General features: G+C 44.7%; 1 protein-coding gene across 17 annotated transcripts in view; it reads right to left on the bottom strand.

Annotated features, from left to right (window-relative positions):
* The window catches only part of RASAL2 (RAS protein activator like 2), a 241,905-nt gene that overhangs the window by 31,251 nt on the left and 190,288 nt on the right, over nucleotides 1-20,366 (bottom strand). For all 17 annotated transcript variants that reach the window (XM_083507028.1, XM_083507030.1, XM_083507029.1 and 14 more), the window contains 4 exons: nucleotides 10,770-10,923; nucleotides 5,987-6,085; nucleotides 4,445-4,996; nucleotides 1,841-1,985 (listed from right to left, as the gene is read on the bottom strand). In XM_083507028.1, coding sequence (XP_083363154.1) covers nucleotides 1,841-1,985; nucleotides 4,445-4,996; nucleotides 5,987-6,085; nucleotides 10,770-10,923 — 950 coding nt within the window. The remainder of the gene's footprint in view (nucleotides 1-1,840; nucleotides 1,986-4,444; nucleotides 4,997-5,986; nucleotides 6,086-10,769; nucleotides 10,924-20,366) is intronic.

The raw sequence follows: 20,366 nt of genomic DNA, 5'->3' as shown, positions 1-20,366 counted from the left end.
AACACACACTAATCAAACTGTTATTATACTGTGAGATCTAAGTGAAAAGGACTCTAGAAAGAATTACAATGGAAGCAGTCTTGGCTTTTGGAAAAGAAAAGCTGCAGAATCCTAATTAGCATTTTTGATCATGTCTATGATTTAAAATCTTATCTCTCCCAGTGGTATCTTGAATCGCATATTAAAAACTGCTAATTTTAAAATAACTTCATATAATTACTAGACATTAAAGACTTAGAGCCAAAGGATGCTATCCAGCAGGAATCTATTTTACGCAATCTCCATTTGGATGAATGGGAGCTGGATGAGAGCACTATTTGCTCTTCCACAGTCGCCAATCCCGCACTACCAAGCTGTTGTGCAAATCCCATTCATTTCAATGGGTTTGGTGCAGGAGAGATTCCCATCAGATTGTGCCTCTAAAACCTGGACTGAAACGAATTACAGATTTTTAATTTGCTTGGAAATTCATTATTACCACAATGAGAAACATACACAGTAAGTACAGTTGGTAACTGGAAAATGAGGAAAAGACTTAAAAATGTGCACATAGGAGAAAACAGGGATGCACTTACTTGAAATTTTGTTTAATGAATAGTTTTCTGTGCAGTTTCTTACTGGGGAACTTTACATACGTAGTTGCCCAGTGAACTCCACAGGGGCAATGAAGTATAATTGTCTGCCTAATTTCAGCAAATGTCCCATATGTCTGGATCCTAAAAAGTTTGATCTGGACCCAAGAGTTGTAATTCCCTCCTACCCCAAATTCACTCTGAAGAGTACGAAATATTCCCCAGGTCAGGCCTTCTGGATTGCTTCTAAGGTGTGGTTTTAACAACTTGGGAGTTATTTCATTGCGTGTCTTCCCACGCTGTTTTGGTAGTATCAGCTACCTCACGCCACATGGGTGGAGCCTGTTGTCCTGGGTTTGCAAGAAGGCAAGTGTGGGAAGAGAACCACACTGTGGGTGGGCTCCATTCACTAGAGGAGTCTGATGTTACTGAAGCAGTACTGTGAGAACATTGGCACCCCCATGCCACTTAATCAACATCAGAAGGTTTCCTAATATAGGTACACCAAAGGAGATGATAACCAGATGAATGTATGCGCGTGCACACACACACACACAGTCAACACCGACAACCAAATTTGAATCAAATACAGTGGTACCTCTGGTTACGAACTTAATTTGTTCCGGAGGTCCATTCTTAACCTGAAACCGTTCTTAACCTGAGGTAAAGGTAAAGGAACCCCTGACCATTAGGTCCAGTCATGGCCTACTCTGGGGTTGCGGTGCTCATCTCGCTTTATTGGCCGAGGGAGCCGGCATACAGCTTCCGGGTCATGTGGCCAGCATGACTAAGCGGTTTCTGGCTAACCAGAGCAGCACACGGAAGCGACGTTTACCTTCCCGCCAGAGCGGTACCTATTTATCTACTTGCACTTTGACGTGCTTTCAAACTGCTAGGTTGGCAGGAGCTGGGACCAAGCAATGGGAGCTCACCCTGTCGCGGGGATTTGAACCGATGACCTTCTGATCGGCAAGTCCTAGGCTCTGTGGTTTAACCCACAACGCCACCCGCATCCCTGAGGTACCACTTTCGCTAATGGTGCATCCCACGGCTGCCCCTGGCGATTTCTGTTCTCATCCTGGGGCAAAGTTCTTAACCCGAGGTACTACTTCCAGGTTAGTGGAGTCTGTAACCCGAAGTGCTTGTAACCAGAGGTGTTTGTAACCCGAGGCACCACTGTAGAAACATTTTAACCCACAGAATGAACAAAGACCCTATTTCTGCGAAAGCATGTCAGAACAAGAATGAAGAAGCTGTTTTCCCTTTACCGAGAGCATCTTGCAGATACTTCTGTCCCACTAGCTTGAGGTATTCTTCAATGGCTTTAGTGGCAAGTGTATTCTCCCTGAAGATCAAGACATCATGCTCCCCACAACGATCGACCTCGGACATCACCAAGTCAGTCAAGAAGTCCTGAAGGAGAAGCGGTTGGACAACAGAAAGGTGTTTTAACCCAAGGTAAAATGTGCAGCAGGGGTGGGTAGGATGGACTAGATAAGAAGGATAAGAGAATTGCTACATTCAATGGGGAAAGAAAGAAAAGTGGGGCCTGATTAGGCCAATAGGTTGGAGGTTCCCCACCACAGGTTCATAAAATGCCAGTGTGTTGAGCCTGCAGGCTTGTCAGAAACATAAGCACCACTGAAGAATACGGAGGAGGAGCAATTCCGCCCATCCTGTGCCTTCTGTAAATGGTTACCCAGGGCCACACTGGAAAATGGTTGCCAGGTTCAGATCTCAGAGAAAGGGCTGCAGCCGGGTGAAAAGCCAAGGCAATGGGTGAGAGAGTATTCCAAGGTTTCTAAAGCCTGAGTGACAAGGCCAGAGCACAACCCTGACATGTCACTCGCTGCTCCCCAAAGGCCAGAGGAATACTCAGATATTGTTTTATCAAGCTCTCTTCTCTCTCTCTCTTTACTTATTTAAATGCATATCCTGCCTTTAATTCATCTTGGAATACAAGGCTTTGCATAGGGAATACTCAGGCAGTCTCCAATCCAGGCCCTGGCCCGGTTTAAACGTCACAATAAACCAGAGTTAAATACCAATTAGGAGACTGTGAGCGTGCAGCGTACAAAACTACTTTAAGGCTCCCAGATGTTCCTTTCATTCCTCTCCTCCTCATGCCATGCCAGTCTGGCATGCTGTGATATGTGAACACAAGCACATGGTTTGCTGCTTCTATGCAAACAAACCACAAGTAGTATTATTTTCATTAAAATAACTTATCTACTGCTTTTCATTTCAAGAGGAAATGGTCAGTTTCTAGACAAACAAACCACAAGCCTGGGTTCAGACATCACAACAAGCGATACTCTGGCTTGTATCCTAGTAGTACAGTAGGAGGAAGATTAGGGGAGGAACAGTGCAAGAACTGTTCAGCAGTGTGCACCAGCAACTGCTCATTCACATTAAACTACAGGTTTTTTAAAAAATAAATAATATGGTTTAACGCGACATGCAAACCAGGCCATTAACTGGTCTCAGACCTGCCTAGCTTCAGCAAGGTTGGAACATCATGCATCTTCAAGACCATGTCCTGGGGAACGGGAATCATCATTGATTATGTTGTAAAAGTCTTGACTTTTCTGGGAGCTTAACATGCCAGTTATCTCAAAGAAAGCATTGATTAGCCTTCAGGATTAGATCTATACATCTCCCTGGGTCTGGGGAGACATATTTGCTTATAACATCTTGTCAGAGCCCAACAATAATGCAATGGAGGCCTCTTAAACATCCAGTAAAAACGAGTCACCTCTGACTTTGAGGGAATGCTGCAGCTTGGCCTAAGATTTAATGCAAAGCATATTTTCAATTGCTGAATATATGCAAGGATGTCACTTTATACTAGGGAGCTTAATATAATTTTTGGTAACTTTAGTATTATGAACAAAAATTTACTTTGCTTTATCCAAGTTATTAACAATTACTGGTGCTCAGTGGAATGCAAAGAGAGGAAGAGCACAGTTAACAATTAAATCATAAAATCCTCATACATTATTTCTCTTCTTAAACTTGAGTCTTTAAAATTTGAATTATAATGATTCTGTAGTGTAACAATGTTAAGAAGGCAGAGCAACAATATGCTGATATACCCAGTGTATAGTTTGTACCAAAGAAATCTGAGGTCACTTTTCTTCATTACTTCGGGGGAATATTATGGAAGCAATGATAGCTATGAATCATGGTGGTTCAGCAAATAGTTCCTGTAACTCTCACACTAATTGGTCAGACAGAAGAAAAATGAGTTTGATTGATAGAATGCTCAAATAGTAAAGACTGGGTGTACAGGAGGAATTCAATGCTTCACTATGTTGAATGTTCAGGCGTCCTTGCACAGAGCTTTTATTGACAGGACGCATTAGGTGACTCCTGTGCTATGTTTCTGGTGCCTAGTGTGAAAAATTGTGTAATACAGCAACTTCACTGTAGTGCCTGAAGGGGGCAAACCCACACATTTCACCTTAAGTCCCATGAAGGAAGGAGGGATATAAAGTGAAAAAACACACATTTTTAATGTCAGTGTGTTTATTTTTAAAGCACTAGATGTCTTTGTATATTGACCCTCTCTTCTTAAAATAATACTTTTGCCGCACAATCCAATATGTGTCTAGAAGTCAGACTTCTTGAGTTCAATAGGCTTTATTCCCAGGAAAGTATGTATAGGACCACAGCCTTAATTATTCTTTAAAACACTGAACACTGTCTTTGCGTTATGCTCCGTTTCAAGACATCTATAGGTAGAGACAAATTTTGCTTTCAGGATCATAACAAGAAAGAATCAGATTAATTACTTGGCAGAACCCAATCTGCCACCATCTTTCAATAGCACTAAAAATGACACGGGGGAAAAGAGTTTTGCATGTTCTTACCTTGGCTCTGCCAGTGCTCTGAAGAATGTGCACTAAAGCACAGGCCATTTCCTCTTTGTTCCGGACACTGATGACTGGCTCCAGAACAGAGCATAGCATTGTGTAGTTGTTGGTCACAAATTCTGCAAACTCTTTGTACTGCTCCATGGGGAGGATGGTAATTGTCTGATAACGGCATTTTATCCGTATGGATGGACCTGTCTTCCCTTTATTGGGCGTGGGGGTGCTGATGGGATACCACTTCTCCACGAATTGCCGACCAGTCACAGCAGCTATGGGGATGTTGACCAGACCCACGTAGTTGTTCTTGTCCTTCTTCTTTTTCTTTTCGACATCTTTATAGATGTGGATGGTGATGCTATGGGCAGGTGGAAGGCCAGAGAACTCAAAGTGCTCTCCCCAGAAGATATTATCGTTTTTCATTTTGCTGGTTGTGCGGGCAAATAAGGTATCGTCCACGCACAACTCACAAAAGTACCTCTTCTTGGGGGCCAGGTCTTTTGCCTCGATGATCCAAAGGCGGAGCACGTTTTCGGCTCGCCGGCAGTTGTCCTGGAGAGAAAAAGGCTTATTTAGTTTACCCGAGGCAAACCTCATTGCAAGGGGCAAATACCTAACGTGTGGATGACTTCTTGTTCTACGCTGCTCTTAACTTTGATTATCACTGGTTTTATATTTAAATGCTGCGAAGGAGAGAAACTGTCCTCAAGTTTGCATAAAACACAAAACACATATAAGATAAAACAATTAATCAACCATGCTCTGGGCTACAATGGCAATCAGCCAGCTGGCATGGCGAATGGTCAGGGTGTTTGTAGCCTTTATCACTCTAGGAAGGGTACAGTACTAAAAACACCTGCAAAAAAAATAGCCCTCCAGAAGAACCCGCTATGAATAATTTTATGGGAGAGGATGTTCTTTTTCTACATTGTTCTGGACTGTTTGGGACTTAATAAAGCATAATTGGGAGCTTGAACGTATATCCAAGAGAAACTGGGAGCACTGCAGCTCAAGAAGAAATTTGACAGAAAGAAATAAGGCCGTTTATCTCACAAGCCCTAGCTGGAAGCCAGATTTAAATGGATCTCTATAGTGGATAGTACCAATATTCATGTTGTAAAAGAGGGATTGGAAAGAAGGACCAGCAATCTAGCAGCTGATGACAGATTCTGTCAGTGGATACATTCTATTTTTAATGCAAACACCAAAATTCAAAATTCTTAGCCTGTGTCTCTTGGCCACTTTGCTAAAGAAAGAGCTCACAGGCACTTTTCCAATAAGACAAACCATGACAAGTCTCCTGGAAAACAGAAGCATTAATGAGGGTGACAGAAGACCATGTGTATCTATTAGACCTTTGTGCAAAGTGGAATCGAGTATCATTTTGTGTTATTGAAGAGTTTTCCTCTGGAGCATTGATGGCATTGCTGCCATCAACTTGATTAAATGGGTGTGCTTGTTTGGGGAAGAACGGGAGAGATCTATCACTTGGCCCAGAAAGAAATTACCCCGGGTGCATTAAACCACTGGATTTCCTTATACCTTGTTTGGCTGAATTGCCCTCCGCAGGTTTTCCATCCACTTGTCTCTTTCTCCCGCTGAGGAGCAGCTGAAACATTTACTGCCACAGGAATAAGTTACCTAAAACAATTTTAAAAAAATTTAAAACCAGCTAAACTCATAATTGCAACTTATGTAAAATAAGGAAGGGCATGAAAATCTTGAATATCCTACAACAAACAATTCTAGAATACTTGCCAATACTAAATTAAGAAAGCAGAGGAAGCGTGCACATGTATAAACACGCATGTATGCACATACAGAAATGTACTCATTATTTAATTTGCCTTCACATATTAAGCTTTCAGAAAAAATGGATTTGAAATGTAGGGGGATCAAAGGAGTGCATGGAGATCAGGAGGGAGCAGGGTTCACGCCTGAAATATGGTAAACTGGGTGCAGTTTCCCGCCCTCTCCCCATCCAATTCACAAGAAAAGGTCCCTCTAAACTTCTCTCCAAAAGAGAAACAACTAGAAACACGCTTTCAAAAAGCAAACAAACACAGAATGCTGATATTCCCAGGTTGCCAAGTTTTGCACTAGACATCTGATTGGATTATTAAATGACAAGGAAGCAACTAAATGACAGAAATTAAAGTTAAAATAGGGTTAAAACAACACAAGGAAAACAACAGAAAAGAAAACAAACAAGTTGGAAAGGGAAACAGAAAAGCTCAAGGTTGGATTACTGTTCTGCTCAAATATATTACACAAAACTGCAAGTTTGTTACTTGAGTACTGTTCCTCCCATGGTGTAGGTTCTTTTTTTTTTGTAATTGCAAGAATTTGTTTTCATGCATTGGATGCTATTTTACTACATCAGCTGCCAATACAGTGGTGCCTCGCAAGACGAAATTAATTCGTTCCGCAAGTTTTTTCTTCTTGCGAGTTTTTCGTCTTGCGAAGCACGGTTTCCCATAGGAATGCATTGAAAATCAATCAATGCGTTCCTATGGAGACCGTCCGGGGACAGAGGGGAAGCGCCGTACGCCTTCCCCTCTGTCCCCGGACCTGTTTAAAGCAAGGGGAGGCGGGGAGAAGATTGCTTCTCCCCGTTGCCTGCCCCGCAATCTCCGGGGACAGGGGGGAAGGCGTGTGTTTTAAAGCAAGGGAAGGGGCAGCGGGGAGAATCGCTTCTCCCCGTTGCCGCCCCTTGGTTCAAAAGGGGTCCGGGGAGAGAGGGGAAGGCGCGCGTGCCTTCCCCTCTGTCCCCGGAGATTGCGGGGCTGGCAACGGGGAGAAGCGATCTTCTCCCCGCCGACCCTTGCTTCAAAAGAGGTCCGGGGACAGTGGGGAAGACGCGCTGCACTTCCCCGCTATCCCCGGAGCTTGCGGGGCAAGCTTCGTTTTGCGAAGCAAGCCCATAGGGAAATGCGTCTTGCGAAGCGGCTAAGAAAACAAAAAACTCCTTCGTCTAGCGAGTTTTTCGTCTTCCGAGGCGTTCGTCTTGCGGGGCACCACTGTATCACTTTGTGTAACAAGCTGCTAAATGAAATAAATAAAATAAAAAGTAAAAATGCCCAAATAATTATTTGGACCATGACAGTTTCCTTATATAGGTGAGCAACTTTTATGATCCTAGTTGCTCTTAAATTAATTTGAAGTACTGTACCATACTAAAGCAAAGTGCCCATGCTAACCGAACTGCTATACAAGTAGAGATGTCTGCAGGACTGCTTGCTGTTTCTGCAAGAATTATTTCACTCAGCAGACAAACCCAGGTTTCTCATAGGTATTTACATTAAATCAAAGCCTGAAGCAAACTAAAACATGTTCCCCTCTAATGAGATACCAATGCAAAGTATGTTGTAATAATTCTTGAGAGTTTCCGCCAACAAAACAAAGTTGCCAGGACAACCAGAAAGAGAAGCAAGAACAGACCAACGTTTGTGCACAAGTTTTTACATTACATTATCTTAATTTATGTCTATGGGACTGCACATGCACACACTTGCACACAGAAGGCTAACAATATGCCAGTATATAATGTACTGAATCATTTTGCCTGACAAAAGATTATCATTATGTTCCAACGTTTGCACAGATTGTTAGCAGATGACGTTATGCCAGGTTAATACAGCACTTCTAAATCCATTCATTGCAACTAAGAGAAACACAACACTATGGACTTCTCAATAACTTATGGGTGCTTGAAATAATGCTGTCTCTTTAAAGGTAACATACATTATGTGCTGGAATAGTAACAGAAAGTAATTTACAGAATTAAAGGTAAAGGTAAAGGTACAAAGGTTGTTGTGAGGCTATAATGGGAAGCGGGGAACAACCTTGTAACATTCCCCTGATCTCCTTGGAGGGCAGGTGGGAGAGAAATGTGATCAATGTAATATTATAAACAAATATTATCAAATAGATGAAATGTGTCTGCAGAAGACACCCGGGCATTTACCAAAATATTCAGATTTGAGTAGGCAAATTGTAACGAGGGATGGAGTATAAATTGGGCGGAAATTGCAATACACCGTATTTTTCGCTCTATAAGACGCACCAGACCACAAGACGCACTGAGTTTTTGGAGGAGGAAAACAAGAAAAAAAATATTCTGAATCTCAGAAGCCAGAACAGCAAGAGGGATCGCTGCACAGTGAAAGCAGCAATCCCTCTTGCTGTTCTGGCTTCTGGGATAGCTGTGCAGCCTGCATTCGCTCCATAGGACACACACACATTTCCCCTTACTTTCTAGGAGGGGAAAAGTGAGTCTTGTAGAGCAAAAAATACAGTAAATAGGGTTGCCATCTTTTGAAAATGGCCTTCCTGACAGACCTACCCTTGAGGTGGAAGCCAAGTGGAAGTTTTTTCTCCCGTTGTTGCCCCACTCCTTTCCAGCGCCCACTCTGGCCACGCAGTTTGCTGCGACTCTCTTTTTGTGCAAGGCTCCTGCTTGCCAGTGCTGGGGGGATGTGTGACTCCAGGAAATGAGCCGCCTCTCTCTCTCAGGCCCTCAGCTACCGGCAAGGTTGCGCCTGGGATCGGGCCCAGACAGGGAGGCTCGTTGATCTGCGCCTCTGCAGTCCTGCCTGGGCCTTCCCATCCGTCGCGGCTTGAGCAGCTGTTGGAGGCCGCTGCTGCTGCTGGGGAAGGCCCAGGCAGGACCGGAGAGGTCATGGAGCCGTTGGGGCAGCTGCCGCCACCGCCCGCATCCCCTCCGACACAGCTTGAGCAGCCATATGGCTGGATTTTCCCAGATATTCCACTGATTTCCACCCGGACACTGGTTCTGACAGCCGGATCCCAGCAACGTCTGGAAAATTCTGGTCATGTGGCAGGCATAGGCAAACTCGGCCCTCCATATGTTTTGGGACTACAACTCCCATCATCCCTAGCTAACAGGACCAGTGGTCAGGGATAATGGGAGTTGTAGTCCCAAAACATCTGGAGGGCTGAATTTGCCTATGCCTGACATATGGCAACCCTAAATATAAAACTACGCCAGTTCATAACATCTCACTACAGGACAAAGGCCGAATCACTGCAAATTTGGTCCTGGGCTTCTGTGCTGCCTGTCAGCAGCTGTCTCTTCACCCTCCTTCCCTTCTTCCAAACTAACTGCTGGTGGAAAAGGTGGAGTTGTGGCAGGGGCCGCGTCTCTCCTACTTTCTTTTTAGTTTCTAGAGTGTATCTGGGATGTTGCTGTTGCAACCTTCTGGGTGCCGGAAAGAGACGGCAAGAAAGTGACACTCAGGAGGGGGTGGAGAAGGAAGGAAGGAAGGAAGGAAGGAAGGAAGGAAGGAAGGAAGGAAGGAAGGAAGGAAATGGCATTGCCAGAATTGCCCTATCTCTAAGTAAGCTTGAGTCAAGAAAAGGGGGACAGTGACTAGCCAAGGCTGCCTGTTATCAGCTGCTCTGATCTACTGCGCCCATACATACTGTACATGTCTCCCATTTCTCAGGACACTCACCAAGAAATATTGCAAAAAGCAAGTGGAAAGCAGGACTACCCCAAGCACAATTTGCCCCTTACTAATCATGGGACGCGGGTGGCCGTTGTGGGTTAAACCACAGAGCCTAGGACTTTCCGATCAGAAGGTCGGCGGTTCGAATCCCCGCGACGGGGTGAGCTCCCGTTGCTCGGTCCCTGCTCCTGCCAACCTAGCAGTTCGAAAGCACGTCAAAGTGCAAGTAGATAAATAGGTACCGCTGTGGCAGGAAGGTAAACAGTGTTTCCGTGCGCTGCTCTGGTTCTCCAGAAGCGGCTTAGTCATGCTGGCCACATGACCCGGAAGCTGTACGCTGGCTCCCTCAGCCAATAAAGCGAGACGAGTGCCACAATCCCAGAGTCGTCCGTGACTGGAATTAACTGTCAGGGGTCCTTTACCTTTAATCATGACCCGTACAGTCAAAACATGTAAAATAGTTCCTGATCTGGAACGATAATGCTAATTCAGTCCTCGCAGGTGAAAAGACTGCTCAACTGTGGGGCAATGCTCAAAATGGCCCAGGAAGTGGTAACGCCTTTCTAAGTTCCCACTCTTACACAGCCTCGCAACTGAAAATATTTCTTTTTGTTGAAGGATTGAAGGCAGTAGCTCCAAGAACTTGAGAGTCATCTGATGATCAGATAGTCCACACCCTTCTCATGGTAAATCACAAGCAGGCACCAACTTCCTCATCCAATTATGAAATTACAAGGAGTGAGATAAGCAACCAAACCAAGTCGGTTAAGCAATCAATTGTTCCTCCCCCCTTTCTTACTCTTATATTCCCCCCCCCAGAAACAAAGGAATATATATGCTTTTTTTTTTTTTACCTCAAAGCAGAAGTCGTGTCCCAGTATACTGCTATGAAGTGGCTTGACGAAGACTCTCTCTTCTGCCCCAAGATCTAAGGTCTCCACAGCACTGCCTGGACTCAGCAAAGATTCATGAGAACGAGACTCTTTCAGCTTTGGTAAACCGCGAGACCTGTGCAAAGACCAAGAGGGGGTGGAAATAAGACACCACACAAAAAAAGAAGGCGGTTCATAAAACAAAGTTTTCTTAAAAGCGGCCTTTAAGGTGCCTCACTCCAATTGTTGGTTTTAGAAATAAGATACCCCTGACAAATGCCAGACAAGATTTGGCAGATCCAGAAACTCAGAAATATTTGGCCTGTTGGCAAAATAAAACTAGACAACTAAACGCAACCATAACATGTACACACCCCACTTTCTCCAGCTACCAGCTAAGTACTCGGGATCTACAACTGGATTTATAATGCTAACAAAAATAAATAATATATACTAGCATCTCAAACAAACATTGCTTATTTTTACAGGACCCAGAGAATTCTGCTAGTAACAATGCTGTTGATATGATTCAGCATATCTCCCTGGGAACTGCATATATTTCAGCTATAATGTGAAAATGATACATCTTAAACTGCCCCCAATTCATTTATACATCCTATAAAGAAGGGTGACCAACTACCAAGAGATCTACTCACAGAGTTAAAAACTAGCAGTGATCTACTCCCTTTTGGGGGGTTCAGGTCAAAGTTGTTGAGCTTATTTTAGGAAGGAGGAAATTTTTGGGTGAGCTTTTTTTAGGGGAGCCAGTGATCTACCAGTGATCTACCACAGACATCCAGTGATCTACCGGTAGATCATGATCTACCTGTTGGACGTGCCTGCTATAAAGGAATGAAAAAAGCTGCTCTGGACCCCCCCCCCCCGCTAAGAGTACAGGGCAGTAACGTTTGGGGTTGCACACCAGCCTGGAAGAAATGAGCGAATGTTCATGACTAGCTCAACGTGACTTAGCAAAATGGCAGACATTTGAACCTAGTGCTCTCTGGCCCAAGTCCAGCATGATTGCCTTAACTACACCATCATTCTGGCTCTTCCCTTTCCAAGGGCAAATTTAACACATTGTGTTTCCATCTTGGCTACGAGTTCTGCAAGACCTGCTCCCTGGCTGAAGGCCTTTTCCACCTAGGCCGGGGGGGGGGGGGGGCTGACTGACTCCAGCTACAAAAACTAAGTCTGTTGGGGATGGGGTGCTGTTTTGTTTTTTTCCGGGGGTGGGGGTGGGTTGTTGCTGTTATTTTTTTGTATCTTTATTTTAGATTTTATTGTGTTTTATGTGGAAACTGTTCAGTTAATTTGTGGGTTATTTAATGTCTTATTTATTGTTTATAACTACTTTTGTTATAGTGTTATTATGTAATTTTTTTCATGTTGTAAGCAGCCTTGAACATGGCTTGAACCGTGGAAAGGCAGCATAGAAATAAAATTACGCACATATGTTTTCCTTAACTACAAAATTGTTAAACTATTGAAATATATAGCCAAAGTCAAATCTAAAACCTTTTCATGACAAGAGAAAACAGGCCCTCAACCTATTGGGTTATGTCTCTTTCAGTTAAAAAGCAATAGCAAGTTCATTTGGACTGAGAGTAGAAGCCAGCCTTAAGAGGTTTTCTGCAATTGCTTCTGATGGGCTGGCAGCTTTGTAGTTTGTGACGGGCTCCTGGATCTCGTGTCTCTTTTAGACTAACTTCCTTCATCCAGGTAAGCAATCCAGATTTTCACTACCACCCACTCTTGTCTGTTCCTTGGTTATGATCACCATAGTTTATATTTATACCAGCAGGGAGTGCCGGGCACTGCCCAGTAATTTTTAGAAACAAAAAAAATTGTGATTTTTAAATGGATAGTGTAATTTGTGATTTTGGAACTGTCACACCAAAAATCGGATGAAATCAAGCAAAAGGTACACTTTGGTCCACCAACTCGATTCAAAATGGTGCACAGCATCCAAATGGTGATGAAGTCTACACCCTCCACAAACACACCTTGAGAGTCCTCGTGCCAAGTTTGGCAATGATTTCTCAAGAGGCAGTCAAACCTATGCAAAACAACAACAACAACACAGGCGATTCAGTTCACCATATTGAATCAAAATGGCGCCTGGCATCCAAAACGTTGGAGATTGCTGCCCTCGTCTCAGAAACCTTCATTCCTAGTTTGGTGATGGTATCTCAAGAGGGGTCCGAATGCACAGAGAACCAACCAACAAACCATTTCCCAAAATATGTAGGGTATGTGTATGTATTCAAATACAGTGGTACCTCGGGTTACAGACGCTTCAGGTTACAGACTCCACTAACCCAGTAGTAGTACCTCGGGTTAAAAACTTTGCTTCAGGATGAGAACAGAAATCGTGTGGTGGTGGCAGGAGGCCCCATATGCTAAAGTGGTACTTCAGGTTAAGAACAGTTTCAGGTTAAGAACAGACCTCTGGAACGAATTAAGTTCTTAACCCGAGGTACCACTGTACAACAGAGCACATTGATAAGTAATAAAACCAATGCACAGTAAAATGCATGACAATCACAACAAGAATCACTCTAAAACAAACTAAAATCAAGATGCAGCCAGCAACCTACCCATGAGTCCCATTTCCAAACCCATGTGTTAACATATGACGGAAAGAACATATATGTAACAGCTGGGTTGGTCTCCACCCAAGCAGTGGCCTGCAGGACTCTTTCCTAATCCCTACTACATCTGATGTAAGATACAGTCTCACTGAGCAGCGAATGCCTTAATTATATAGAAGCTTACTATTTCTCATTGTTAACTTCTCTCTCTGGCCAATACTTTGTTTCCCCCCCCCCCCCCGCGCATTTGGTATTAGTCATGGTTGAGTGTTAAAGCAGCATTGATGTTAATTATGGTTCAAGCTGAGGGTTTCCTCCTAACCAAGGTTAACTCACTGTCATGGAGTGGTAGAAATGACTCAGTCAGCCATGAAGCAAACTAGGTGATCTTGGGGCAACTCTCTCTCACTCGGCCTCAGGGACGTCTTTACCATTGGGCATAGTGGTGCAGCGAGCCAGTGCGCCAAGCAGTGGAGGGCAACAGGCGGAGAGTCCGGGGAGGGGAGAGCGGGGAGGTAAGTGAGGTGGAGCTGGGACTTGGTGCCTGTGCTCCTCCAGTGCCCGTCGGAGGCAGGAAGGCTCCGGATGCTTTCCCCCAGTCCGGAGCTCTCTCCACTGGCTCTGCGACACAGCACCTCCTCGGCTGCGTGGTGTGTGCTTGCATCCCAAGCTCTGCGCATAATAAACATGATTCTACCACCGCTCCCCCATACACTCTATCTTGAAAGATCCCCGCGCTCGAGGCTACACGCTGCAACTGCTGCCCCCAGCGCCCTTCCCTCCTTCCCCTGCTTCTCCACCGCCTTGCACGGATCCTGCCTCCTCCCGCTGCCCCACCACCCCTGCACTCCTTCACACGAACCGCGTTTCCTTCCCCTGCCCAATCCCCTCCCAGTCACGCTCTCTCCTCCCCCCTTCCTCCCCAAGCAAGGACGGCGAGACTGCGCTGAGTGAGCGCGCTTCTCTGCTGCGGCGACGCAGACGGCCCAGCTTGCTTTGCCTGTCCCTGCCTGGACGAGACCCCCGCCTGCCTCCCATGCTGCCCCCATTGCGCCCGGCTGCCCAGCCCCACACCATGATCCCGCTGTTGGAGCCCCCCCCCCTAAAAAAGGTCGACAACTCTGGGAAATGGGGGGGACGGGACTTTGCACCACAGCACCAGATATGCTTAAGACGGCCCTGCTCAGCCTAAAGGGATGATGCAAGGTTTAGCATTTGGGCAGAGGGAAAGAGGTAATGTACATGACCCTGAACTCCTTGGGGAAGCGGTGGGGTACAAATGTAGTAAATAAAGAGAAATAGTGCTAGCAGTGGGAATCTGCCATCCAGGAAAGGGGAAGGGCAGCCAAGGAGGAATCCTGCAGCTCGCTCTTCATTGCTAAGCCAAAGTTGACATGTTCACAGGCCCTGTGTAAAACATTTCTCTCTCTCTCTCTCTCTCTCTCTCTCTCTCTCTCTCTCACACACACACACACACACACAAAAACACACCCCTGCATGAAATGAACAGCATGAAAATCTTCATTAGGATTTTATGAGTATCATAAACATTAACTATTAGAAAATAACATAAATTTGGTGCATATGGAAAAATGTATTTAATCTAATAACAGTTAAAAACAGATAATATGCACCTACTTATTTCAGAAGCAAAACCAAATATCAACAATGTGAACTAGTATGTTTCCGAGCACAATTCAAAGCGTTGGTGCTGACCTTTAAAGCCCTAAACGGCCTCGGTCCAGTATATCTGAAGGAGCGTTTCCACCCCCATCGTTCTGCCCAGACACTGAGGTCCAGCTCCGAGGGCCTTCTGGCGGTTCCTTCACTGCGAGAGGCCAAGTTACAGGGAACCAGGCAGAGGGCCTTCTCGGTAGTGGTGCCCACCCTGTGGAACGCCCTCCCACCAGATGTCAAAGCGATAAACAACTACCTGACATTCAGAAGACATCTGAAGGCAGCCCTGTTCAGTGAAGTTTTTAATATGTGACATTTTAGTGTATTTTTCATCTTTGTTGGAAGCTGCCCAGAGTGGCTGGGGAAACCCAGCCAGATGGGCGGGGTACAAATAAATTATTATTATTATTATTATTATTATTATGACTCAGTAAGTGTAACAGAACCTAAAAAGTGTTTCAACCTTGGTCTTCCTCAATGTTCTCTGTACTATGTACATAAAACTTCTCAGCATCAAAGCAATTTTTATATATACAAATGAAAAAGCAACACCATCAACTGGGGTTTATATTTATCTAGCCTTTGAGTGTCATACATGAATGTAAGAAGGCATTGTTCAGCTAAAGTGGCCTCTCAAAGCCCTTTCAAATGGAGCAAGTATTGCCAATTAGTTCAGCTAATGTGCCATCAAACATTATGGTACATCCTTGGTCTCTTCTGTCTGGCTTGGTAAGTATTATTACTAATCCTAATTGGTGGTATTATTTTGGATTTGTATACTGTATAGCAAATTTGTTTTATTGTTTCTAAAGTCACATTTGCTTCGATGCCAAACAGGTTTTATTATAGGGACGTTGTGGATATTTTGTCAGTACAAACTCTTTCTATTTCAGTTCTTTTGTAGGTCTGTTTTCAATTGTCATTAGATTTTATATAAAATTGGTTCGTAGACCAAATTTATTCATAGTAGCTTGTAATAGCTAAATTTTGGGGGGGATCCCAATCAACTTTCAACGCATCTTTTAGTTTGTTGGGATGCAGTTTCTTCTTTGTACAACCTTTATTAGCACAACAGGCCTCATCTTATGCAAAGACTATTCCACATCCCAGCTCTGTGCATTAACCCCGACTCCAACAATTTCCTTCCCATCCCATGTAAAATGAAGCAAGCCAAGATACAAAAAGCTTTGCTCAAACCAGTGGATTCCATTATGAACGAGGAATCCTAGCTGGCTGGCTTGGCAGAGCACACAATCTGCATGCAGAAGGACTCAGGGGTCAACCGCAGGCACCTTCTTTTCAAAAGGATTAGGCAGTAGGTGAAGGGGAAGACCCTGAGACCCTGGGGAGCTGCTGTCTGTCAGGGTAAGACAAAGAGTTGTGCAAATAGGGCTAGATGGCCATAAAGTCCCATTTGATAGAAGACCGCTTCCTAGAAAGAAAGAAATCTTATCAGAGATGGCACTTTGCAAATATTCAGAAGCCTATGCAAATGTCCTAGGAGCACAACTGGTTCTGTTGCTTTATCCTCTGTATGCGCTTGGAAAACAGAAGTAAAGGCAGCCTGCCCTGCCGTGACTTGACAAGGATGCCGAAGAGAGTCCCCAGTGAAGCTGAGATGTGCCTAATTTGGGAGGGGAGGGCATGCACAGAAAATAAAATGCACGCTATTCTGCTTTCATTTAAGGGAAGGATTTTGACATTTCCCCGCAGAATTTCAATGCTTTCCTTCTCTATAATAAAAATAAGAATATCCTTTGGAGGATCTGTAGTACTGCACCCCAATCCTGGATTTGCATTAGGCCAAGGTGTGTGTGTGTGTGTGTGTGTGTGTGTGTGTGTGTGGAGCTAAAGCAGTGGCGTAGCGTGGGTTGTCAGCACCCGGGGCAAGGCAAGTAATTTGCGCCCCCTAACCCGTGGATTTGCACCCCCTAACCCTAACCCCCAGATGTTGCGCCCGGTGCGGCCGGCCCCCCCTGCACCCCCCACGCTACGCCACTGAGCTAAAGAGGAGGCAGGTTGCACAGCAGCAGTGGCCGTGGCATGGGAGCGAGAGGACAGGGACACGGAGAGGCAGAAAGCGGTGGTTTAAAACATCAGCAGATGCAGAGGGGCACACAAAAGGAGGGGAAGGAGGTATAGGCATGGGGTGAAGATGGAAATGGGTGCCAAGCGAGGCTGCAGAATAGAAAAGAGAAGTGGCTTCAGAAAGGTGAAAGGGGAGTTTAGTACAGTGGTACCTCGGGTTACATACGCTTCAGGTTACATATGCTTCAGGTTACAGACTCCGCTAACCCAGAAATAGTACCTCAGGTTAAGAACTTTGCTTCAAGCATGAGAACAGAAATCGTGCAGTGGCGGCACAGCGGCAGCAGGAGGCCCCATTTGCTAAAGTGGTGCTTCAGGTTAAGAACAGTTTCAGATTAAGAACAGACCTCCGGAACGAATTAAGTACTTAACCCGAGGTACTACTGTAGTTCTTTGTTGGCGAGGGGAAGGTCTAGGTGGTTAATTTGGGGAAATGGCAAGAGGGTTGGTGTGCAGAGAGAGAGCTAGGGCAGAGCCCCCATTGAAAAAATATTTTTCATTTCTGGTAAACTGCCCATAGCAAGAGAAGGGCATGGTATTAGTTATCTTTAAGACAACAACAAATAGAATGGAGAGTGCCATTTCACACCTTGGGTAGTATACTCTGTTTCTGACTGCTCCCTTACATAAAAATTCCAAAGTTTTTAGGGTGCCACAAGCCTCCTTGTTCCGGATAGTTATCACTCCAGCAAACCTAAAGCTCCCACTTACAAATAAATCACATTTCAACTGTCCTCATGCTCTCATCTGACATTTAAACAGAAGCAGAATAGTTTCTTGATGATTTCCCCTTTACTCTGAGATTAAAAATTATTCTATGGGATTAATTCTCTGCATTCGAGATTTGTTACGTAACAGCTGTAGTTTTTAACTTCCATTGTCTCTTACTTAAACAACGTCCTTTTGTTGGGATCCTATAAATTATATCAGTCAATTTTAAATTCTTAAACACATATTTAGTTTTTATTGGAGGAAAAATACAGATAAAGAAATCGTTTGAAACCCACCGTTCCTAACTTGCAGGTTTGGCAATTCTTACTGGCACTGTTCCTATGCCTTTGAACAGTAATTCCTATTATTATTATTCTTCCTTCCAGGTAAAATTACTTGCTTAATTTCCAAGTGTCAAGCACTCAGAAGGCGCAGGAGCAAGAGCAGTTTAAAAAAAGCGGGGGGGGGGGGAGATGAGAGCAGCATTTCTCCCCCCCCCCCCGCTTGAATGTTATACGGTTGCTGCCCAAGTCGCTGCCCAAGTCGTGTTTAAGAAAAAGCCCACAAGCATCTGGGAGAATTTGCTTTGCTACATTCCTGCCTGGGATAGAGAACTCGGATTTAGAAATCCTTAAAAAGGAAAAATGCTGACATTTCAAGTTACACAAAATATAGTAGCAATAAATGCTGGGGTGCAGGGCAATGGGGGAGGGGTTCAGCCTGAGGGGTCTTTGCAAGGAAACAACAAAAGGCTTTTAGATGCAAGATGACAACCTTGCACAGGTACAAATGAAACCTAAAACATCAACCATGTAGATTTCATCACCAGCTGCGAACAGGCAAAGTGCATCAAAAATATTAAATTTAAAAATCAAATCTAACAAAATCCTCTCATTTGACTATCTCCAGCCTGCCAAGGCAGCCCTTTTCTGCCCAGTCGCCAGACTCCCTGCCCTGCTCCTCCACAAAGGATAGCAAATAGTTGAGACTGAAGGCCAAGGATCACATCTATTCCAAACTCAGGTTTACACCAGAGGGATATACTGGGGAATAGCCAAAGCAATAAGCAATAGAGAACATATTTCTATAACCGTTAGCTGTATTGCTAAATTCCCACATACAAATAACTCACTAATTCTGACAAATCCAGCACACCTACATGAAGCAATTGTATAGCCATCTGACGGTGCAGCCCCAAATCATAGCGGTGCCATGTGCCTTGGTACCCCCAGACCTCCTCCTCCTCTTTGACTACACCGCAGAAGAGGAATTCCTCCTTGCAAGGCAGCAATGGCTCAATCCAGAAGCGGGCAAGCTGCCGATGGCTCTGTTCTAAAGTTTCACAGGTGCGCCTCAGAGAAGAGCCAGGAGGAAAACCAGTCTGCCCACACAGGCTAAGGCATCCCTCTTCTCCTCTTCATCTTTCGCACTCCGCATCCTGTCCCTCAGGTGACACAAACAAGCTTCCTGGTATGTGCCCAGCTCACTCAGCCCTGGGCCTGTTGCCATGGTGCTGCATCTATAAGGAGATTAGAGGTGGAAGACAGCAGGGAGAAGCAGCAGTCAGCAGAGCTCAGGGAGCGCTCTCTGCAAACACAGCAAAGGTGACCTTTCAGGGGGGAGGAGGAGTCCCTGCCCTCCCTTTCAGCAAGTTAACCAGACACCTACATCCAGGGAGGAATCATCACATCAGCATTTGAGTGGCAGAAGAACGGCACATCAGAAAAGCCCTATTCATCTTGCCTCACATATGATTCCTTCTCCCATTGGGGGGGGGGTATTTATCATATCCCCCCATGCATGCCGAATCCTCCACTAAAATCTGCTCAGCTTCCTAGGCAAACACCACTATTGCTGAATACTGTTTCCTAAGGTTTCAGACCCACTACAATGTGAACAGGTTCATCTGGTCAAGACGGAAGCGGAGTCTTGCATGACATATGCTTTAAATCTAAACCACGGATATTGAAATGGATGCTTTCTCCACCCATAAGCTACACACTCATATGACAATGGACACTAAGAGCTGTCTCACAATTAATGGCTTCCTTTACAAATCAGCCACCACTGCAAAGGATTGTCTCCACATCTTCACAAACACATTCCAATGACAGTTTGACACGGAGCGGAGAATGCTGCAAGGCAGTGGCCAGCCTATTTGTTTCAGTTCACCACGTGAACCAGCAGCTCCCATGTGATGAATCTTGTGGGTGAAATGGACCCAAGTTAACATAAAATAAAAATTTGTATCAAACGTTTTCCCATATGACTAATTTTAAGTAAGACCACATAAAGGCTAAGCGTAGCCTAGTTCTCCCTATTCACTGATTGTAGGTGGGTCTTACAGGACTGAATACTGAATAAAGAAGCTAGGTGTTATGGTAAGTTTCCAGCCCATGCTTTCTGCCTGACATGCTAGTTTTCTTATTGCAGGAAATGTGTGTACATGGAGAAGGATTCAGTTCAACCTCAACCTGCAGTCTTAAGTGGGAAAAGCCTGACTGAAGCT

The sequence above is a fragment of the Podarcis liolepis genome (genome assembly GCF_965112155.1).
Source record: "Podarcis liolepis genome assembly, chromosome: 6".
In the NCBI taxonomy this organism is placed as follows: domain Eukaryota; kingdom Metazoa; phylum Chordata; class Lepidosauria; order Squamata; family Lacertidae; genus Podarcis; species Podarcis liolepis.
This window is presented reverse-complemented; position numbering and strand designations above follow the sequence as displayed.